This window comes from Macrotis lagotis, chromosome 6 (genome assembly GCF_037893015.1).
Source record: "Macrotis lagotis isolate mMagLag1 chromosome 6, bilby.v1.9.chrom.fasta, whole genome shotgun sequence".
Classification (NCBI taxonomy): Eukaryota; Metazoa; Chordata; class Mammalia; order Peramelemorphia; family Peramelidae; genus Macrotis; species Macrotis lagotis.
The window spans coordinates 188,628,795-188,653,795 of NC_133663.1; the positions used below are offsets into that span (position 1 = coordinate 188,628,795).

Genomic DNA, 25,001 nt, shown 5'->3' on the forward strand with positions numbered 1-25,001 from the left:
GAGGTCATAAACGAGGGACAATAGCCCAAAGACTTTCTCCTTTCAGGTCAGGACAAGGTTTACCGTTTTGTTGATAGGGGCTTGTCTTTTGCCTAGGGGCAGGGATTTACTGAGTCATTGCCAGGGGATTAAGAGCTTCATTGAATTCACCATTGTCTATGATCATTAATAAGATATATCAAAAAATATTGACCTCCAAAAAATTAGTTCTCCTTGTTGGGGTGGAGCCAAGACTGTGGAATAAAGGCAAGGATTCCCACAAGCTCTCTCCCAAACCACTGCAAATGCCTTTAAATAATGGATCCAACCCAATTCTAGAGATGGATTTAATGGGGGAGAAAGGAATTTACTGGGAAAAAGGGAAAGAAGAGGTAGAATTGGGCAAGTTATTTCACATTAAAAAGGCAAGAAAAGGCATCCACAGAGTGGATGAGGGGGAATGAGTGAGCTTTACTCTCGTTGGAAGTGGCTCAGAGAGGAAATAACATATGCCCTCAATTAGTTATAGAAATCTATCTTACCCTAGAGGAAAGTAGGAGAGGCAAGGGATAGGAGAATGGGGAGTGTAGGTGATAGAAAAGAGGGAGGATCATGGGAGAGGGTAGTCAAATGCAACACCCTTTGGAGAGTGAAAGGAGAAAGAGAATAGGATAAGTGAGGGTGGGGAAAATAGGATGGAGGGAAATACAGCTAGAAATAGCAATTGTGGGGAAAATATTGAAGCAATTTCTCTGATAGATTTATGTAAAGAATGTTATCCATCTCAAAGACAGAGCTGAAGGTTCTGAATACAGACAGAAGCATACTTTTCCCCCCTCACTACTTTTCTTGAAGTTTCTCTTTCTTTGTGGGGAGATAGAGTTTATGTTTAATTTTACAACATGACTATTGTAGTAATGTTTTTCATAACTATACTTTTTTAACATCCACCAAGAAACTTGCTTCTTCAATGGTGGAGACAGTGTAAGAGGAAGGGAGAAAATTTGGAACTCAAGTTTTGGAAGTCAGTATTGAAACTTGCTTTTGTTTGTAGTAGAGGGAGGGAATTTTTAAATAAAAAAAGAAAAAAGGAAAATACTGTTGTTATTTGTCTGTTTTTCAAAGGGGACCAATGATATCATTGGGTGATGTCTTGACTTGTGTTTCATAATCAATAAAACACCAACAAGAAAACCCCAGATCTGAACTAGAAGGTAGAATTTATCTAATATTTTCTACAAATGGCTCCAAAAGGCAAAGATCATATAATCCTCACCTTTTGGTTCTAGGAAAAGCTGATCTTAAACTCTCTCTCTCTCTCAAACAGGAAAACACCTAGTGTATCTTTAAAGTACTTATGATAACTCTTCACATACTTAAGATGGAAGAAGTCAGGTCTCCACATTCTCTTCTCCAAGGAGTCATCAAAAAGTCTTTTTTAATAAAAATGCCCAGGTTAGAAAAGAATGTATTTCCTTGCCCTGTGGCAATTTAGGCTCTAAGTCAAATAATGCTGACACAGACAAAGGACTTGCAAGCAAATAAAAAAGCTCCGAGCCTTCATAGGAAAATAAGGTTAAATAAATGAAGAAGCAAAGTACTTCAAAAACCCCCTCCACAAAATATGTATATAATTAATGGTTTGATTAAGAAGTGGTAAGGGGAGTTAGAAGGAGATTCAGTTATGCCAATTGCACTGAAGAAATAGACAGCTAAGTCAAAAGTATCATAACCATAGGGTAATACAGGATCATTTGAAATACAGAGGTTAACAACCCCCATACACTCCAATGGTCCCTGAGGACATCACTGATTTACAACATGAGTCAATCATTCACATGTATAATGATAATGCTGAGTCATCAACAAAGGATTAAATCATGCTCAGTGTAATCCCCCAATGAATTAGGAAAATGTTCAATGCATTTTGAATATCACAAATAGTAAAAATTAGCACTTAAAAAGAAAAACTTTCTTCAACATAACTGAATTTTTCCAGATTACTGAATATCTCATTTCCCAATGGCATCAGATAAAGAAGCATACATATTTCTTTACTTTTTTGCCATAAGTTGGCAGAGTGGATAGAGTGCAGGTGTGGAGTCAGTAATATTCATCTTTGTGAGTTCAAATCTGGTTTCATTTGCTAACTATGTGATCATGATCAAAGCACTTAATCCTGTTTGCTTCAATTTGCTCATCTGTAAAATGAGTTGGAGAAGGAAGTGGCAAAGCATTCCAGTATCTTTGTCAAGAGAACCCCAAATGGGGTCACAATAGAAATGACTAAGCATTAACTTCTGAAAAATTTTATCAAAAATTAATTTATTTTTTCTATTACCATTGGTGATATTTCTGACCAAGGACTTTTATAAAATCATAAATGTAACCAATAATTTTCATGCGACACACAAGTGGGGAGGCAATATGGTATTGCAGAAAGAATGGTGGGTTTTAAGTCAGAAGACTTCAAATTCCAGGTCTACCATTTTATGTATACCTATACATATATAGGTATACATATAAAAGTTTATTTTAAATAAGTCATATCCTTTCTCTGAACCTCAAATTCCTCAACTCTAACATAAGGGGGAAAGATGGGAAATTAAATAACAACTAAAAGGCAATCTAACTCTCTAGTTATATTGCATCAGGCTATTGTTCAAATTTATCCCATTATCTGTTTTTTATACAATTTAGAATCTTGTCTACTTCCAAAGGGTCTTTGAGCTAAGAATGCTTATTTTTACATTTTTGAATACAATAGAACTTTATTTAATTGTGCAAAAACAATTCTTAGCTCTCCAGCCCTCCAAAGGCACAGGATTTGAGAAGTTTGCTGTCCCTGATCAAAGATCTATGCAAATTTTATACAATGATATAGGATAAATTTTTGCATCACCTTTTTTTTTTGTTTTAGGATTTTGCAAGGCAAATGGGGTTAAGTGGCTTGCCCAAGGCCACACAGGTAGGTAATTATTAAGTGTACGTGGTCGGATTTGAATTCAGGTACTCCTGACTCCAGGGCCAGTGCTCTATCCACTGCACAACCTAGCCGCCCCAATTTTTGCATCATCTTACAAGAAAATGGACTTCAATAGGTGTTACACTGTTTAGGCACAAGGTTCCATATATAAAAATGCAAGCTAAAATTAACACTGTCTGTAGTAATATTGTCTAGAGCAATTTTGCTTTTTATCCCTAAATTTTTTTAGAATTTGTTACAATATAGTCTTTTATGGAATAATGTTAGATACCTTATTCTCAAAAGAGAGAAATATCCTATAGCCAACAAAATTATTCAAAATCATAGTGGCTTAGCTGAATTTGAAACAATAATTTGCACTTCTCTTCTGCAATTAGACAGAAGGTTTGTGTCAATAAATAATAAAATTTTAAAAATGGAATAAAAGTTAAAATTTTGCACAAGGTAGGAATTCCATAATAGGGTATGTCCAAGAGATTTGAATGCCAGAATCTCTTCAGGAATTATATTTCCTAGCAGCCTATGTACAAGGTCAATATATGATAACATCACCCAGAATTCTGGAGGCACATTTTGAATGCATTCAGTTTTTTAAAACTGTCTCAAAATGCATGACATATGAGCTGTAGGACTAGGTTAGAAGAATGAAAGAGTGACAAAAATAAGTCCTACCTATAGATCAGAGTTTCAAATGCCACCCAGTAACACTCCCAGGTACTGCCTGAACCAGTTTAAAATATATAATTGGAAAATATTTAATAAAATAAACTAAAAGACAATATAACGTAGATAATGTAATATAGGGTTTTCTTAGTCAGTCTGCTACCCACAGGAATCCTCATATATGGTTTACAATATCCTCTGTTTCTATTGGGGTTTGACACCAATGCTAGATCATTAGATTGTTAATACCTCTTGCTAGAGGCATCAGTAGAGGATTTCCTCCCTCTGATTCCTGACAAAAAACAGTAACTATCTCTATAATACTCTTCAGTTTCCATGCCAAAAAACTTCAGTGCCTCCTCTCAGAAAAATAACACCTTCCAGATGATGAAGCTTCAGTATTCATCAGTAAATCTCTAACATCCTTTCCATTCATTAGCCTGCAATGCCCATAGGGAGGCAGCAGCATCACTTACCTAACCTATGGATCAGCTTCTAGAAGTAGTTCCCAATATGGGCTCCTATTTCCTGCACTTTTCTATTACCACCTAACATACACTATCAGATTATTCAAACTAATCTGTTACTTTATTGGTTGAGAAACTCTACAAATTAATCAATTCAATTAATATGAGCATGAATTACATTTAATTGATCACCTAAAAGCCTAGATCACAAAGTAAACAGAGAGAAACAATGTTCCACCATCCAGAGGTGCCAAGAGATAGACTGACTGTCCTGCCCCAGTTCAAGACTGTAAGAAAGAGAACAAGATTTAGGAGTCAGAGGACCTGAGTTCAAATCCTATTCTTGATTACTTAGCACCTTCATGACCTTAGGCAAGTGACATTCCTTCAAAGACCTCAGTTTCCTCCTTTGTCAGGAGTCAATAGAATTAATTATTGTTGAATGAAAATAGAAATGGATCACTGAGGAGCCACATATTGATAATAACAATAATAACAGCCAACTTTTAACATAGCACTTACTATAAACTATTTGATCTTTATAACAACCCTGGGAAGTGTTATTATTCCCGTTTTGCTGATGAGAAAGCTAAGGTTAGTAAATGTCTAAGGCTGGATTTGAACTCAGAAACTTCACTTAGAAAAACCACAAATTAGGGGCAGCTAAATGATGCAGTGGATAGAGCACCCGCCCTGGAGTCAGTAGGACCTGAGTTCAAATTTGACCTCAGACATTTAATAAGTTGTATGACATTGGTAAATCACTTAACCCCATTGCCTTAAATCAGTAACATTTGTATATAAAAGAAAAAAGACAAACTAATATCTGTATTTTTTAAATCTGCTAAATATTTCCCAGTTTTAATGTGGTTTAGGCTGCACTGGGAAGTTTTTGCAGACCCTGCTTGGGTCTGTGATTCCTCTGGACTCAATAAGTTCTGAAGACCCCTGGTAGCTCAAAATACAATGACCCTGGAACAGATAATAGCTTGCAATTTTATAATACTTTCAAATTACAAAGCACTTTATAGATGTTAACTCGATTGATAGTTATCATTTGAGAGGGGAAAAAAAATCACTGTAAAGAACCAATGACTCTTTAGTCAAGCAAGGCTACACACTGTCCTACTTTTCCAAACTCCTCTTCCTTTCCTTCATAAAGAAAAAAATCTGGGAAAAATCTGATTCTGCATCAGGCACTAATTCCACCTGAATCCTACTCAATATACTTATTAGGAGGAAAGAGTCAGTGCAATCCCTTCTCTATCACCTTTCCTTCCCTATTCTATACAATCCTCAACATATACCATGTTTGCCCCAGATGTATAAAGAAGCACCCAAGTGATTCAAGAAGGACTCCAAATAAATAAGGATTTTAGGCTTAATCAATTTAGTTGAAAGAAATTTTGACAAAATTAAGGATAATCAGACGACTGCAATATAAACAGGGGGACAGATAGAAACATGCACACACATACACACACACACACACACACACACACACACACACACACATACAATTTCTTTAAAACAAATAGGTTAAAATGTAATTTAGTTACCAATATCTATCTTAGGAGTTTTTTAACCAAACAATCCTCACTAATACATTAACACATGATTTGAACCAAACAGATTCAGAGGTCCCTTTCCAACTCCAATTTCTGGGAATATTGAGCTAAGAGTTAATCAAGAATAACAGCAGAAAAGAGATAAAGAACTAAATACAAACCCTACCAAAAATAGGAAAATTTAAAGCATAGTTTTAAAAATATCAGTAACTCAGAAAGTAAGCATATACAAAAACTTGAGATTCTCCCTAGAGAACAGATTAATTCCCCAATGAATGCTGGAAATAGAATAATTAGGTTAATGTTTTTGCCAGACAATGACTAATCTTTTATTGCACCCATTTGCACACAGATAGAATTGCTGTCTACTGGACCAGGCAACAGAACAAAAGATTATTGGAGTGGTTGTTAAAGAAGATTGACTTTTATTTTTCATCTTTTTATCTATTGGTCTGTTAATCCAGTCATTATCAAGAGAGCTATGCTGCATGTGCTCCTTATAAACTTTTCATGGCAAATCACAGCTATCCTTTTGACCCTATTAAATCTTACCATCAGTTTCTTTCCCAAGAGGTCCAATTTCCAAATATCTACTAAAATTAAGTATATTTGTCATTGGGGAAGTGTCATAAAGAGTGATGTCACAAAGCAATAATTTTTACATATTTTTTTATCTTTTATTGTGAACTCAAACATCAACAAATATGAACAAATATTTCAACAGAAACAGGACAAAAATATGACTGCATGTAAACCTGTAAAAATCTTTTTAAATTAAACTAGATAATATCAAAACTGTCCTGGTTGTCTCTGTTCCCTTTAGGATACTGTTTTCTCTCTTCTGTGAATTAAATACTTGATTGATTCTATTTTCTTTTTTTCTTTCTTTTTTTTTTTTTTTTAGGATTTTGCAAGGCAAATGGGGTTAAGTGGCTTGCCCAAGGCCACATAGCTAGGTAATTATTTAAGTGGCTGAGGCCAGCTTTGAACTCAGGTCCTCCTGACTCCAGGGCCAGAGCTCTATCCACTGAGTCACCTAGCTACCCCTTTGATTCTATTTTTTTTGAAAAAATTACATTGCTATCATACTGCCCTTCCCCCACCCCAAAATTAATTTCCTCTCATAACAAAAAAGTATAATCAAATATAAATCAACATCACCTCTGCCAAGAGGTGAGAAGCTATTTTCATTGTCAAATTTGTAAAGTCATGACTGGTCACTTTTTTGATTATCAATATTACCAATAATATCAAGGAAAATTCTTCCTAATTCCAACTGAAATTATTTAACTTATGCAATTTTTTTTCCATTTTATATAATCAAAACTGTCTACTTTGTCTTCTGCAATCTCTATTCCTTATTTAGTTGAGATTTTCCCTACATACACCATTATCCATAGTTGTAAAGGTCATGTCCTTCCCTTCTCTAATTTATCTCAAGTATCCATTTAAAGTTAGAGTATATGCTTTTCTTTAGTACTTTCAACCTAATTTAACTTTTTTTTCAGATCAGTTTCTATAAGAGTCTCAAGTATATTCTGCTTTGAAAGACCTGGGAAAAGAGTCTTACCTATCAATTCACACATACTACATGTGGAAATAGTTTTAATAATGCATTAGCCCTCAAATATAGGAATGGATACAGTTATTTATCATGGAAACCAGTTCTGTCCAAGCAAATCTTTGCTTCTAACTGGTACACTCTCTAAAACCATGAGAAGATTTCGTTACTGGTTATCAACATTGTCAGATTTCTCCTTTTTAGTACAGTTACTTTCTATATATTAATAATGAGATAATAATTTTGAAAGAAAAGGAAAAAGTATTGTTAAAGTTCTTCTATGAATCAGGTAAGCACTGTACAGATAGTATCTCATTATATCCTCACAAGAATCTTCAAAGGCAGATAGCCTCATTTTACAAATGGGATAACTGAGGTAGATAGAGGTTAAGTGACTTACCCAGGGGAATACAATAAATGACTCAGACAAAATTCAAACTCAGGTCTTCCTAACTCTTAAGTATAGCACTGTGTGCACTGTATCACCTAACCTTAGTACCTCCAAGCTTTCTGATACTTCATCTCTTTCCATTTGGTGGAGTGGAAACCCTTTTATGGGACTTAGGGTTGGAAGGAACCTTATGTCTATGTCCATTTCCCCCATTTTACACCTGAGAAACCTTGGTCCCCAAGGGTTGAATTCAAGTGCTTTAAAATCAAGTCAAAGCTACTGGGAGGAAGATGGAAAAGGAATAAAAAGCAAAAGTGGGATTCAACCCCAGGACCAACAGTACTTCTCTTATACCTGGTGCTTATTTCAGGTTCTCTCCTCCTCAAAATGTACCCCTGAGAGAGGGTTTGAATCTCCGGTACACTAAAATATAAATGTCAGATAACACCATCAAACCTGCCTCTTCGAATAGGGATTTTCCATTTAAACATACGTTTTTTAAAATAAAGCAACAAGATTTCTACAGTGGAATTTCAGGCAATAGTATCTAGTTATGATAGGTATCAGGGAGTGAAGGGGAGATTTCTATTCATAGATATCAGATTTAGACAAGTTTGAAAGATAAAGCAATATTTGCTATAAATAATGCAGCATTCAAGATATAACTATTTGAAAGCTTCCATTAAATATTGCTAGTACCAGAGAAAAACATGAGCTTACACATGCATCTCTTTTTTGCCTTGTTCATACTCCAGCTAGAACTAGTTAATTGAATTTCTAATGATGAGCTATAGTTCACACTAGAATCAAACCTATGAAATGTAAACTCTTTATTAAATAATATCATTAAAAGGGAATGATAATCCCCACAGTCTTAAATACAAATCTGATAATGCACACTGTAAATAATAAAAAGCAAAAATCCAATTTTCATGCAGTGAACTTTCACATGTTCTGTTGTTTGCATTAAATTAAGCTTTATTCTGAATACTGAATTGCTACTCCAATATGGAGGTAATATGGTTACTGTACCCCAGTTCTTAACTTGAATATGAGCCTGAAGTCTTGGCTCATTTTGCAGACAAGTAACAAAGAATTTCCCAACAACAACAAAAAATAAAGTACAAGAAGCACACAACTCCTACCATCCCCTCCTCCCAATACCATCAAAAACAATGAATCTATGACACATTCACAAGTAAGGAAATAGAATTCACTTTTAATTAAACCAACTGCTTGTCATCCTTGGGTTGGAAGGAGGGAAGGCAATCTGACATAAGAGGGGTTCTGTCAGTATAGAATACCATGATGCTGAGCACTAGTCTAAAAATAAAGTAAAATTTGCTTTTTGCCATTTTCCCCCCAAAAAATAATGACAGAAAAATATAACTATAAACATCAATATCACTGAAAACCCAACATTGATGAGGGGACCAATTCAAGGGGCAATAGCTTTCTTTTCAGAAATCTGATCAATAGAGAGTATAAAAATGTTTGTTCTGGATTCTAGATTAATGTTTTCTGTTATCTTCTTATAACTCCCAGGGTTATCCTGTATTAAATTCAGAATAGAATTCCTGCATTAGCTTATTCACTATTACAATGACAATTTGGAAATCTCACCAAGCTGTGTATCCCTTATAAACCTACTTAAACTATACCATTCACTTGCAAATCCTTTACTGTCAATTAGAGAAATAGTTTTAGTATTAGGAGCTATTTCTGTCACTTCTTCAAAGTGATCTGATGCATCAGAGAGGTACAAAATCAGAAGATTCCTCTTCTACCTCCCCAAAAAACTTCAGGAGATATTTTTGAAAGTACTCATTTTCCTAATAATTTGTAGAGGAGTTTTAATAAATACTTTTGTGAAATAAATTAATATCTTTGCAGAAATGCATAAAACCTAGACCCCATGACTGCCTGATCAGGAAAGACCTAGTTATTTAATGAGTTTTATGCATAAAAATAAAAGCTCCCACTGGGAGGGACACTGGCTCTCTTCACAGGGTGTTTTATACTTAGTCAATAAGTAATTTACCCCCAATCTGCTACCAGTGCCCCCAATCTGCAATCCTACTGAGCTTCTCAGGAGTTAATTTTCTGTGGGTAATCAGTTCCAGATGTGGAAAGGAAGTCAGTGTTGTAAAATCGAGGGGTGGAAAAAAATCCATCAATAGAAGACCCTGGATCAATAAGTCACTGACATTAGGTTTTTCTGTGTTAGTAAACAAGTATGCATTCTCCATATATTCACTAAGTCAAAGAAGGGCATATAGAGCATTTTAGAGTATCTTCTAACTCAATCTTCTTATTATACAGAAAGCAGAAATGCAATGATCTGAAGTTCAAATTCTTATCATGTAAAAGCTCATTGAAAATGGGAATTGTCTCATTCAATAATAAAAATAATAACAATATACAATACTTTGGGGAAACTAGGGAACATAGAGAATATAATGCTAGACCTAAAGTCAGAAAGACTTGCCATATTTCCCCAAGTATGAGAAGCACTTTAATTTTGGTGTACAAAATTCTTAAAAAATGTATCACATAAACATTAATTCAAGTTTTATTCATCATGAAATTCAAGGAATTTCTGTTCATAGCTTTCAGGCATCTTTTGGACAAGTCTATCAGTGGACGCATGCTTAGTCCATTCCACCTCATGAACCTGAAGCACCCACGGTGTACTCTTTTGAAATCAGTTACTTCTTTTTCATCAATAATTCTTGCCTCATGCTGCGCCATCTTTGTGGACACAGGAATTCCAATTGCCCTTTGTTCTTCAACCCATCTCTTCAGTTCCTTCTCTAACTCAGGACATTTTGCTGACTGGCCATGGCATTTTCATTAGGGTTTCTTCTTCCTGCAGCCAGTCTCAAATTGTTTTCTCAGTTGGAGAAGGATCAAACTTATGTTCAGCAGGATGATTTCCATTCACTTTTGCAAACTAGATCACTTTGAACTTGAATTCAGCACCATACAAAAATCTTTTCTGAGCCCTTTCTGGGCAGAATGTGGCAAAATGTAACCTAATACACTGGTAACAAATGCAAAACAATGAGCACAAAGACAAGAAAATGCAAAAAAAAGCAGGAAATGCAAGTAAAAACTTCTCTAACCACTGTATAAGACCGTACAAGTTTTTACACCCCATTTTTTAAAAAATGGTGGCGTCTTATACATAGGGAAATCTGGTGTCTTCCTGGGTTCAAATCCAGTCTCTGACACTAGCTGTGTAACCTGGGCAAGTCACTTAACCTTATTTGCCTTGATTTTCTGATCTATCAAATGAGCTGGAGAAGAAAATTTTGAACCACTCCATTATCTTTGCTAAAAAAAAATTCCAGATGAGGTCACAAAGTGTTGGACACAACTGAAATGACTAAACAACAGCACTTTAAGAACTTCCCCAATTATATTTTAATCTACTTTTTAATGTATTTTATATGTTTTGTTAGAAAAGTTCCCAATTATATTTTATCTAGGCAAGGCCACACTGGGGAGTGTTATAGGTCACCTGTCACCCACATGAGGTGTTTAACACCTCTGAATATTTCAACATATGGTACCAGTTAGATACTACAGTAGAACCTCCCATTTGACAGAAGAATTGATTCCCTGCCCTTTCCTGTCAGTTCCAAGGATGGAACACTATTTCTCAGGAGGATTAGCCTCTACACATTTTCCTTCTGGACAGCTTTGACAACTAGCTATTCAATCTTATCTCCATAATCCTCATTTCTTTAGGCTACAAGGTGCCAAAAGAAAAAAACAGTAAAAATGGCTTAGATAATACCCAATATAAAGACTCTTCCTATCAGACCAGTAACCTCTTATTTCCCATAATTATTGTCCCATAACTGTTTTTTTCTTTTAATATTGAAGGTCAAAAATCATCTGAATGAAGTTGTCCTTTCTTTGAAACCTTTTGTAAAACCCTAGACAAAACCTAGATTCAGAAAGATCAGAGTTCAAATCCATCCTCAGATACTCACTAGCTGTGTAACCCTAACTAAATCACTTAACTCCTGCATTCCTCAGTTTCCTTAATTGGAAAATGGGGAATAAAATCTTCTCAGAGTTGTTGTGAGAATAAAATGAGATTGTATTTGTAAGCTATTTTGCATAATGCTTAGACTATAACAGATAATTAATAAATGCTTTTCCCCCTCCTTCCCCCCCAGTTAATAGGTATACAAAGGGAAAGATATTAAGAAATATAATGGAGAAGATGACATGCAAAATAGCTATGTTCATATAAGATTTAGATGGATAGTTAGATAGGCATTACAATGACAGTTTTATTGCTATCTTTTATTTTTCCATCATTTCTATTTCCAAACATATTTCTCCCAACCATCCCCAAGAGGCACCTCTTTGTAAGAAAAAAAGAAAAATAAATCAGTCAAGCAAAACTACATCAACCAAGACTAACAGTATATGTCATAGTCTCAACTCTCCCAAAAGAGAAAGTTTCATTTTCTCCTCTCTTCATCGGGGTAGACCTCATCACTAAAATTACAGTATATGGTTTAGTGTTTTGTTGTTGTTGTTGTTGTTGTTGTTTAAAATAGGGAATCAGTTTAATTCGATTCCTTTTAATTTAGCACCTCCCACACCCAAGGCACAACACTAGGTGCTGGCGACAAAGAGTCAAAACTAACCCTTCCCTAGAAGAACTTACATTTTCCTTGACAAGACTACTAAAGGGAAAGACGGAGGGATAGAGAATGGAGGGAGAGGAGAGACTGGGGAGAGAGGGGAGGGAAAGCACACCCATACTTAGAGCAGAAGAACTCCAAAGGATTGATTTTCTGAAATATTAAATTTATAGTAATAAAGTAGTTAGTTTCTATTTGATCCTCAAAAAAATGTTTCAGATATACCTAATTAATCCCTTATAATGCTTTAAGTCCTAGGACAAAAAAAAAGTGCTTTGAAACCTGAATGTTTTATCCTCCACTAGGTAAGGAAGTTATTCATTCCCTTAAGACACTAGATGCACATTTTTCTCCCCTTGCCTTGCTAAACTCCACTTAGTTACTGTCCTCCCACTAGAAGAGAGGCTCATATCTTCTTGCGAAGCTCTTCATTCATATGTGGTTTGTAAAATGCTGTGGGAACCTTTGGAATGAAGGCAAGTTTATTAGAGCAAATGATTGTCAGCATGAATATTAATGGCAATATTATTAATAGCCTGAAGTTATTTCCTCTAGGTACTCGACTCTTGATTATGAGTAGTGGAGTGTCTTGGGTAGGATTTAAGGAATTTATGCCAAAAGACTTTGGTCTTTTGGCACTAAGTCATTAGCTCCAAGTGGGAACAAGCCCTGCCAGAGGCCCAGTTCTGTCCTAGAGCATGACCAGTAAATGTTGTATAACTGCCAGTCTGTGATCTCCATCCAGACCCAAGAAGTGCGCTCCTATGTCCCTCCAGCACTACATTCAGTTGGCATCAGAAGAGAGGCATGCCTAAGAGGATGCTTCTGCTCCTTCTAGTTAGGTTGCTGCCTGTCTGCCAATGATCCTCCAGAGGCCTAAACTTCTCTTTTGATCAAACAACTAATGGAAAACTATTCACAGTCCACCAGTTTACTTTAAAATAAGTAAATGCCACCATGGTGTATAGCACTAAAATTGTCTGAGACTGAAAGGGCAACAGCTGTTTCATTCAGGTTCTGCCTTTAATCCAGTCCTTTGTAATCATTTGGATCATTTGATTCAAACACCTTTTTTTTTTGGTTTGCAAATTACAGATGCACCTTTCTACACCAGAAACCATCCTTTTAGCATTTTTTTAACGCTGTGGTTTCTGACTAATGGCATCTTCAATTATATATAATTGAGCATTTTGCTATGATCTAATGGGGCCTATTACTCACCAAAATGGAACTAGTCAACAGTAATATTCCCCACAGTCATCAATTACTTAGCCTTCATTCATCAAGGAATACCTGTTGGTGCGTACAGGTGCTAGTGTGAAATTTGAGCTGCAATATATCCTTTCTGTATATATTGCCATGCCAGTGATTTACTTGCAGATTTTAAAAATCAAATTCTTTTGCTTATAAATTAGTAGGTGACATTAATTTAATGTCTAGATGAATAGCAACCAATTATTTTTATCTAAAACAGAACCAGTCATGATTAAAAGGATACTAAGCCTTTTCTCCACTTCCTAGACCCAAACAAAGCTTAAATTACACCAAAAAAATTTTAGGCTTAACAAATGTCTTTCATGAAAGAACAAAGACTTAAAAAGACCAAGATATAATGAAAGATCATGGAATCTCAGTCCCATAAGGCTTTTGGAAAGAGAATTTATCTGTATCTCTCACAACTAGCTTAACTATGCAAGGGACTGAAACAACACACCCGCCAATTTTCCTTTCTAGCTTAGGGACTTAATTGGGCAGGTTATTCTTTCCCCATTCCCAGTGCTACTCTACACTCCACCTTCCCCGCCAAATTTGCCATTTTTGCTTTTGGAAACTAGTGTGAATATTAACATTAATATCCATTTTTTCAGATACTCTCCAAAACTTTGATGCAAAAGGTAAAATTGCCAGGCTAGTTAATAATTTATGAACATATCAATATTGAAAAGCAAGAAATGCCATTAATCTTTAGTGAAAGATGAATATGGTTGGTGAGATATATCTAATCCCAATTATAAGTATAGGTTTTAAATCTCTCTCTCTCTCTCTCTCTCTCTCTCTCTCTCTCTCTCTCTCTCTCCTCCCCCTCCCCCTCCCCCCACACACCTTTTTCTTTAGGTCTTTAATCTTTTCTCTGTCTCTCTCTCTCTTTCTGCAGGTCTTTAGACCTTTCTCTGTCTCTATAACTCTGTGTGTGTATGTCTCTCTCAGGCCTCCCTCTCCCCCCAACATCTCTTTGTCTCTGTCTCTAGCCCTTTTTCTGTGTGTCTGTCTCCCTGTTTCTAGACCTCTCCTTTTCTATTTCTCGTTCTGAATCTCTGGACTTTTCTCATCTCTTCTTGTATCCCTTTCCTCTCCCTGCCTCCTTTAAACTAACATTTCAAATAATGACTAACTTATCCAATCACTTTACTTAGAAATAAAGACATAATATGAAATACCTTGATTGGTAGTAACTACTTTTGTATTGTTGAGGGTTTTATGGTTTTAAAATACATGATGCACTCCAACTATTCATTCTACATCATTTATAGGCATTTTTCTTTTGGATCATATACAGTACTATGTTTAGTACTCCAAAATAATTCACTGAAGTGTTGACTTATCACCATATCTGTTGACCAGGCAGCAGATGGCTATATATATATATATATATATATATATATATATATATATATATACACACACACACACACACACACACACACACACACACACACACAGACACAGCTTTCTTTTGGGCCACAATATGGTACAAACAGTACAATAAATTTACTATTCAGTAACAACAGTTTTGCTTGGCACAAGTAATGTTAACACTGCTGATGGAGGCCATTCCCTCACAACATAAAAACTGTCACAAACTCTATTATTTAAATAACAAAGCAAAATTTTATTAGAATTTATGGCTAAAAGGAAACCTTAATGATGAACAAATCCAACCCCCTCATTTCACAAGTGATAGAAAAGATGCAGAAAGATGGAGACTTAAAACTCACACATATTTACTAGTCTTAAATGGGAGAGCTAGGATTTGATCTCAGATGGTCTGGGTTCAAATACTGTGGATTTGTTGTTATTCTTAACCTCTGTGCTTCTGTTCATTCACACATTCTCTGGCACATAGTAGGTGTCTTGACTTGACACCATATATTACCATGTGCCTTTTTCTTCTTTCTCAGCAATGTATAATGAAAATGAAAGTATATAATGGTGTTCATAAAACAAAAATCTCTCAAAGAGGGAAATTAAGGCAGAACTATTATTCTCATCCAGAAAAAAAGAGAATACTTCCCCCCTCCTTTCCCTCTAAGACCATCGGAAGTCTAAGTCTAAGGAATAAAATTCTACCAGTGAAATTAGTTAATAATTCAATAAATACTTACTGGCTCATTTTTAAAAAACCTGCATCTTCTGATAGTACCAATTTCTCCTTTAACTTTTCCCTCCCATACTTCATCAGCATCAACTCTGTGGCCTTGAGAACTAAGAATGGAGAAAGGATTTTGGTGGTCCATTCCCCAGGAATAAAATAGCCCATGTCCTCCTCTGCTTGTGGTTTAGCTACATGCAGGGGAAACAGTAGCAAAGAGAAAAAGAAGAGAAGAAAAATATATGAATAAGCTGAATTGATAGGCATGTAATAAACTGTCAATAAGAATGCATTAAGTGCTTATTATCTACTAGTATAGTTTTAAACGGGAAAGAAAGACCAAAATGAAAGTCTGTGACCACAGAGAGCTTACATTCTAATGTATCATTGGAGTTTGATGGTATCCTAAAAGCAGCAGGAGAAAGGTTAATAATAAAAGCTCACACTCATATAAATCCTTAGGGTTTGTTTCATTTGATTCTCAAAGGAATCCTATGAGATAAATGCTATTACCATTCCCATTTTATAGATGATGAAACTGGTATTGAAAGAGGTTGCACTATCTGTCTGAAGCACTTAGCAGTTAAATGCCTGAAAAAAAAAATCATTTTTCTTTAAACTCATGTCTCCTGACTCGAGAACTCTATCCATTATCCAAAGATATCCACTTTATCTTTATCATTATGGATATTGTTATTCTTCATAAGACTAAGATTATATCTCAAGAAACACCAATTCATATTTCCCTAATACAGGGTACTCCCTTATCTTTTTTTCTTACCTCTATCCCACAGAATCTCTCAATTCCTTTAAGACATAGCTCAAGTTCCCTTCTACACAAAGTCTTTCTTCATCCACCTGGGCTCTTCCTAATTACTTTGTCTTAACTTGTACCCATTCACAATATTTATTTGTCTCCTGTAATAAAAATAGGAGCTCCTTTGGGTCAGGAACTGTTTATTTCACATTTTTTGTATGGTCTCTGTAAATACTTGGCAATGTGCACTTGACAACTGATCACAGACTGATTTTTTTCACAATAACTCCTTGAAATAAATGATGCAGATTTGATCCCCAATGGTCAGATAAACCAGAGTTTCAAAAAGTTGCAAAACAAGTTCTTAAGTTTTAGAGTCAAAATTCACTATTACCCCCCCCCCACCTTCTTACCCTCCCTGCCCCACCCCCTACTTCTTCCCATTCCAAACTCTTCTAATAGCCTGTCAGAGATCTAGTAGATATCAGTCTAAACCTTCCAAAACCTATTTATATTTTCAGCTCATAACCCTTTTGGGTTAATACAGATTTCCCAAACTGTCTGACTTTTCTATTTGTATCCCCCACAATTAATAAATGCATTATTCATTCATTCACTTAGTCAATCAATAAATATTCATTAATAAATATCTACTTACTATGTACCAGACTTCTTTGGGACAGTTAGGTGACAGAGTAGATAGGGCTCCAGGTCCAGAGTCAGTGAATCATCTTCCAGAGTTCTAATCTCAGACACTTAGTAGCTATGTGCTTCTGATAAAGTCTCTTAACCCCATTTGCCTCAGTTTTCTCATGTGTAAAATGATCTGGAGAACGAAATGGCAAAGCTTTCCAATATCTTTCCCAAAATAGGTCATGACAGTTCAGACATGACTGAAATGACCAGCTGTACTAAGCAACTTAGGTAGACAAAATAAAAGCAAAAGGCAGTTCTTTCCCTCTACAATTTAACATGGGAGACATCAAATAGATTTTGATGATGATGATGATGATGTTTGTACTTCACTCATGAAGAAGATCATGACATCAGAAAGGTCATGCCTTGACATGCACATGAAATGGATCTGAGTAAGGGGTTACGGTGCTAAGTCACCAGTCTCATTTTCTCCTCTGGAGTCATCTGGATCCAGTGGCCAGATATGGATCCAGGTGACTAGAGATGGCCCTAGATGTGAGGTAATCCTTGCCTAAAATCACACAGCTAGAATGTGTCAAGTATCTGAAGCCATATTTGAACTCTAGTACTCCTGACTCCAAGATTGGTAGACCACCTAGCTGCCCCATCAAATAAATATATTCTAACAAGCTCTATAGGATAAACAGGAAATAATTAAGAGAAGAGGGAAGGCATTGTAATTAAGAGGGATTGGGAAAGGTTACCTGTGGAAGATGAGATTTCAGTTAGTGCTTAAAGGAAGCCAGGGAAAGCAATAAGTAAAGATTAGAGAGGAGAGCATTCCAAGAAAGAAGAACAGTCAGGAAAGATATCCAGAGAGGATAAAAGTATTTTGCTTGAGGAACAACTAGGAAGCCATGAAAGACTACATGGGGAGTAAAGTATAAAGAGGAATGGAAAAACATGAAGGGTTTTGAATGTCAGAGGATTTTGCATTTGATCCTGGAAACAGTAGGAAACTTCTAGTAAGAGTTAAATGGGGGAGAGGGTTTAACCTGGTTGAATCTTTGATTTAAGTAAATCATCTTGATGGCTAAATGGATTTTGATTTGGAGAGGAAAGAGAAGGTAAGCAGATCCACCAGCAGTCTACTATAATTATCTAGTTTTGAGGTGATTAGGGCTTCACACCAGAGTGGGAACAAGGTCAGAGGAGAGAAGGGGGAGAGAACAGTGAAACTGAAAAGCCTTGGCAACAACTGGGATGGGGAGAGGGGATGCAGGTTAAAGATAGTGAGGAGGCAAGCATAACACCTAAATTGTGAACCTGAGGGATTGAAAAGATATCTATTACCTGTACTAAGAGCCAAAATTCCACAGTCCCAGTCAGAATTTTTTATATCTGCTGATATTACTATTTTTTCACAATGGTAATACTTTGGGTCAGACAATGTGACAACTTTCATTCTGCTGATGAACTACCTTGAGGATTCTTAAACTCCAGTACCCTTTGAAAAGGAACCTTACTTAATTTACTGATCTGATCCACAGACACACACAAATGAATATTCAAAACACAGTTTCAATTATTTACTAGACAAACCAAGCAAAGCTCAGACTGGAAAACAGCAGTGAAATAAGTCAGGTATTCACTAACCAAGCTTTTGAATCAATGTTAAATTAAAATACCATTCAGATGTAACCAAATCTGGAGTTCTAAACCCAAAAGAACAACTCAAGAGTCTTGATAATGGGTCTAATCCTCTGATAAGCATCTCATTTTAAAGCTTCCTTTCAGTTGCTAAATTTACCTTAAAAAGAAAGGACTCATAAGTGTGCCAGCTCCCACTGCTGGAATCAAGAAGCTATTAAATTACCAGATGCCAGACTCTTTAGAACAGAAAGAGATGCCAGACTCTTTAGAACAGAAAGAGAAGAGTGTCTATACTAGAAGCTAAATCCTAAATTATGGAGAAGGGACTAGGAGAAAAAGGAAGATTCAAAGATATCAATTATTTTGTATTTCAGAACTATTCATTTTGGATAGACACAATGGGAACTTTTTAAAAGGGGTATATCTATAAAGCATGTGATTCTGAATTCAAATATTTACATGAATTTTTTATTTTATTTTAAAACCAATGCACCTGCCACAAGTCCACAGACTACATTAAGAGATCTTTAAAAGGATAGAAACTATTTTTAAATGTAGATGAAGACATCCAGAGGTTTTTTTTTTCAATAGAGCTTCTCCCCTCCCTGGATTTTTTTTTTTTTGGTAAATATGTATATATATAATAAACCCAAATGCCTTCCATCACTATGCTAAGACCACTGGGAAGCAGGACAGAGATGATGACTAATTGTGGCTGTTCTGAAACACAAAGCCAGCTGATCAAAACCTTGAAGGGCCAACAAACCAGCAATTGTCAAGAAAACACTCAGCCCACAGAAAGGAATACTGAAGAAAGAGTACTGGCAACAGCTTGGGGAAACAAAAATGGATAGAGACACAGAGGCAACTAAAAGACACCAATTTGGATTGGTTGTAGGGTTGATTTTGTTGTGAAAGCTGTATTTTTATTAGAGGAGACAAATGCTGGTCCAAATCATCATGATTACCCTCATCATTTATACAACTCTCTAATGTCACCATCATTTAATTTGTATCTCAGAATAGCTCTGAATGATAAACACTATAGATATTATCATCCATATTCTTCATATGAGGAAATTGAAAGCCCACAGTCATATAGATAGGAATTACCAATTTCCTTCCTGCAATGAATCCATACTTCAGTGTGGGTGCCACTACCTCCCCATAACCTATTTGGAAAGTGCCCCATTCTTCTGTTGTCCACCAAGGAGGAATTCTTATATAAATGTATTAAATATTTTTAAATTCATTTTTTTCTAGCTGCTCTTCAGGCAAAGTATATCTAATCAGTAGAGACCAGATCATTTTTTCATTTCATTGAGGTTTATGTCTGATTAGAATGAAGAATAATGGAGAAAGAGTGATACTAATCATTATCATAACAGTGTAATTATAACATAATCATAATAATAATAAATATAATTTCTATAATGCTTTAAGGTTTGAAAAGTGCTTTACAAATATGATCTCATTTTATCATTACAATAACACTAAAAGGTAAGTGCTACTTTGTCAATGAGAAAACTGAGGTAGGTAGAGGATCACACACCTAACAACTGTCTGAGACAGGATTTTTTTTTTTGGCAAGGCAAACAGGGTTAAGTGGCTTGCCCAAGGCCACACAGCTAGGTAATTATTAAGTGTCTGAGACCGGATTTGAACCCAGGTACTCCTGACTCCAGGGCCTGTGCTTTATCCACTGCAACACCTAGTTGCCCCTTGAGACAGGATTTTAATTCAGGTCTTCTAGATTCTAAGATTACTGCTCTGTCTACCATGAAACCTAGTCTCCTCTTCTTCCTTTATGCACAAAGGGATTTCTTCTATCACTTTAACATCTTAATTATAGCAGGAAAGTTGTCATAAGCCCTGGTAACTGGTAAGTAAATAAATCTCTCCTCTAAATACCATACAGATTAAGAACAGTACAAATTATCAAAAAGGAGTATCTAGTATGGAGATAAAAAAAGTAATGAGTTGTCATTAATATCAACTATCTCCACAATGACCATGTAAAGATCAAATACAAATCCTCAGAAAGAAGAAAAGAAAATTCAGACAACTCCTAAATCAAAAGGCAAGAAATTGCTGAAGTTTGGGAAAAGAGCTTAACTACATAAAGGCAATCCAAGCAAAAATCACCTGTCACAAAAGACATGTGAAATATAGGGTGAATGTCTGAACATTGATGATTTCAGTGATAGAAATACTACTGCTTACATAAACTCACAAGCTTTATTAAAAAGCAATCTAGGTGGTGCAGTGGAGGGGTGTCTAGGCAGTGCAGTGGATAGAGCACCGGCCCTGAACTCAGGAGTACTTGAGTTCAAATCCAGCCTCAGACAGTAATTACCTAGCTGTGTGGCCTTGGGCAAGACACTTATCCTCATTGCCTTGCAAAAAAAAGCAATGTAGTCATTTAATTGAATAGAAAATGACAAAAACAATAAAGTCTTTGGTTTTTTGTTGTTTTTTGCAAGGCAAATGGGGTTAAGCAGCTTGCCCAAGGTCACACAGATAGGTAATTATTAAGTGTCTGAGACTGGATTTGAACCCAGGTACTCCTGACTCCAAGGCCGGTGCTTTTATCCACTACGGCACTTAGCCACCCCTGAAACTGAAAATATCTTATTGACTAAGTCCATATCACCTGGGTCTAATTATTTGGGCAAGGTATCAATAGTTTTAATATTTATGAGAAATCATTTATAGTAAGTTTCATGGATTATTAATCATAGAACATAGAATATCGTTTCATCTAACCTGAGAATGCAAATATAAACCTGTGAAAGACCATTTTGATCTATTAGCACTATTCTGGGAAAAACTTCTACAGATGACAATTTCCAAGTAGTTCATCTAGAGACAGAGAATGTGCTAAGTGCCAAGGATACAAAGATAAAAGGAAAACAGTCCTTGATCTCAAGGAGCTTACATTCTAACATGCACATAAATTAGTATAGATGAACTATATACAAAAAGAATTCAAGTTAGTTTGGGGATCAGAATCCCTAGAAACTGATGAGAAAATTAAGTCTGGCTAATGTAGAAAGGAAAGCTTGAGCTGAATTTCAAGGAAAACTAGTGAATCTAGGACAAAAGAGTAAAGATGAAATAAATTCCAGTCATGGAGGGAAGTCAATTCAAAGGGGAAAAGATAAGAGATGAGGCATCATATATAGGGAACAGCAACTTTCCTGAACCATAAAGTATGTGTATAGGAATAATATGAAAGGTAGGAAAAGGATAGGTTGTGAAGAGCTCAAAAAGCCTTACAGAGAACATATTTGATTCCAAAGGTAATAGGAAGCCAAATATAGTTTGAGTTGAGGGAGAAAGGAGATGGGAGGAGCTTATGTAATACTGTTAGGGACTGTTTTGTGTGAGAAAACTGTAAATTATCATCACATAATACTTTTGAGAATCAGAACCTTGTTTTACTAAATGCCAAAGGAATGGGAGTGGATTAGGGTCTGGGATGGCTATTTAAGCACTTGTATTCTGGTGAATAAACGGAGTACTTGGAGATCTTGATGGAGTACTTGTATCCCGCCCCTCCAATGTTTGCCTGAGGAAGATTGAGGGAGTCAAGAAGTGGGACTCAACATATGACGTTTGAACTGGAAGTAAACGTATGGCACCCATAAAGGGACAAAAAAGGCGGAGTTATCTGAGTAAAGTCCAGAATAAGGACATAGCAGATACAAGCAAGAGAACCAGGTAACATCCCAGCATAGAGGACTCTGGAAAAAGTAACAAACAGGTTGTGTTACCCTGGGCTGATTTTAAGTTGGAACAAAGAGGTGGAAAGCAAAAGTGAGAAGACAAACAAGTATTTAGCATTAAGGAACCAGTGAAAGTAAGTTAGCATTAGGGAAAGCAGAAGTGAGAAGAAACATGTATTTTAGCATTGAGGAGCAAGTGGGAAGTGGAATCTCTGAGGCAGCGCCGCAGGGGACAAAGTTTCTTCATCATCAGGAGTCCCTTCCAGTGCCATGAACTGGATGCGGAGGACTTGCTTGCTGTTCTTTTTGGCCACAGCTGCCAGCCAGATTGAGCTACGCACGTTAAGTGGATCCTGCCACAGATACTGATGCAGACCCCGATGCAGACTGTGAAGCAGACCCTGAAGTAGATGACTGAATACAGCTAGTTTCACTTTTCAGCCCACAGCCTGGAGCCTCTAGACCTTTACTCCGGCAGCAGAGGGCTGAGCATTGCCTGCTTCTTGTGTTGAGAGCAAAATTGTCACGCACTGTTGGACAGTTTGTTATGGTGATGGCCACCATTCACAAGGTGCGACAACTCCAGGTTGTACTGGTGTTAACCGCTTAGGTGATTTCACATACTTTCTCTCATTCTCTGCCGCTTCCACCCTCTGCAGAGGGAAAGGGGAGGGAGAAGGGAAATTCTCCTTTTTGGAACTTTGAAACCGAAGCTTATGTCTCAGATGGAATACAGGCTTTGCTTCCCCTCCAAAAACTTATTTTAGAAATCAAGGGACCCCCGTACCTTCTTCCTTTTTGGGGGAGGAGGGGTGGGCAATAAATATGTGTTTCAATAGATTATTGATTGGGAAACTTCGTGGTTTAATTAGTTAAGAAAAAGGGGAAGAAGATTTTTTTCTGGGATTGGGAAATTTGGATTTTCTCTTTCAAATGAAGCCTATGCCCATGGTTTATGTTTCTGTTGACCGGTCTTGATTGGTTTTGTGTGTGTATGTGTATATTTGAACATCTATAGGGCATTTTACATCTCTCTACTGACCTAGAGAGTTGGGAAAAATGTTTCTATATTCTGACATCTGGAATTGGCCAGGGTATCAGTCTCAGCTTGGTAAATGTGATACAAGAGAGTTGTTTCTGTGTTCGTGCTAGTGTCTAAACTCCTGGGTGTGTGTATAATTTAGATCTGAAATAGTTAAATGTTACCTGAGTTAAAAGTTACTCCTTCTAGTTTGGGTTTTGAATTTGATTGCTTTGAAAGGAGTTTTTGTTGGCAAAAGAAAAACTTTATAATCTTTGTCTGTAAGTTGGGGATAAAATGTATTTCAAGGAATTTGGGAATATTGGTTTTGTTAAATTGACATTTGTGTACACTATTTTTGAACTTTTGTTTACAACTTATGTAGCATTCATTATGTAATAATTTTGTTTCCAAAACAAGAAGAGGGATATTTTAGGGACTGTTGTGTGTGGGAATACTGTAAATTATCATCACCTGGTACCTTTGAGCATCAGAATCTTGTTTTACTAAGTGCAGTGGGAGTGGATTAAGGTGTGGGAAGGATATTTAAGCACTTGTATTCTGGTGATTAAATGGAGCACTTGGAGATCTTGATGGAGTACTTGCCTCCCTTGCCTCCCTTGCCTCCCTTGCCTCCCTTGCCTCCCTTGCCTCCAACATTTGCCTTGGGAAGATTGAGGGAGTCCAGAAGTGGGACTCAACATCACATAATCAGAACTATGTTTTAGAAAAATCACTTTGGCAGCTGAGTGGATGATGAATTTATAGTGGGGAAAAGTCTGTGGCAGGGAGGATCAATTAGGCCATTGCAGATGAGATGATGAATGTCTCAATGAGGGTGGTGGCATATGAATAGAAAGGGAAAGATGTGAGAGATAGTGGTAAGATTTGGCACTGGTTTGGGTATTTGGGATGAATGTGAGAGAAGAGCCAAAGTTGAGAAGCTCTGTGACTCAGAAAAATAATGGTGCCCTTGGTAGTAATTGGGAAGTTTAGAATAGAGGTGACTTAATGGAAAGGGCCAAGATGTAAGTTCTGTTTTGGATATATAGAGTTTGAGATGCTTGCAAGACAGCCAGTTTGAAAGGTCTATTAGGTAGATAATGGTGAAGGGGTAACAGCTTAAGAGGTAGTGCAGGGTTATATAAATATATATCTGAAAATCTTTTGCAAAGAAACTATAATTGCATCCACAAGAACTGATGAAGCATTAAGTAAAAGAATCTTGGAGGCATGACCCTAGAGAATGGGCATGACTTGGAAGACATTCTAATCAAGATAACTGAGAAGGAGTAGTTAAACAGGTAGGAGAACTAGAAGAAAACAATGTCAAGAGCAACCCAGAGGAGAGAAAGTAGCCTGGAAGAAAAATTGGTCAACACTGTCAAATATGGCAAAAAAGGTCAAAAAGAATAAGCATTGAATAAAGGTTATTCCCAATTTGACAAATAATGGATTGGAGAGAATAGTTTTGGTTGAGTAATGATATCGCAGTTCAGACTGTAGAGGATTTATTAGTTAGTGAGGGAAAGAAGGAGTTGATAGTAAATAGCA

The 25,001-nt window shown here is 36.3% G+C and overlaps 1 protein-coding gene across 4 annotated transcripts in view; it reads right to left on the minus strand.

Annotated features, from left to right (window-relative positions):
• Positions 1-25,001, minus strand: part of SH3RF3 (SH3 domain containing ring finger 3) — a 572,589-nt gene that overhangs the window by 535,322 nt on the left and 12,266 nt on the right. The window contains exons 2-3 of one of the 4 annotated variants that reach the window (XM_074192143.1): positions 17,068-17,235; positions 15,666-15,843 (exon numbers count right to left, since the gene is read on the minus strand). The exons of 1 other annotated variant lie outside the window; for it this stretch is intronic. In XM_074192143.1, the coding sequence (XP_074048244.1) occupies positions 15,666-15,797 (132 nt within the window). In that variant the 5' untranslated portion in view covers positions 15,798-15,843; positions 17,068-17,235. Of the gene's footprint in view, positions 1-15,665; positions 16,792-17,067; positions 17,236-25,001 lie in introns of those variants that run through there. 2 more of the 4 variants (XM_074192144.1, XM_074192145.1) reach the window with 2 other exon arrangements.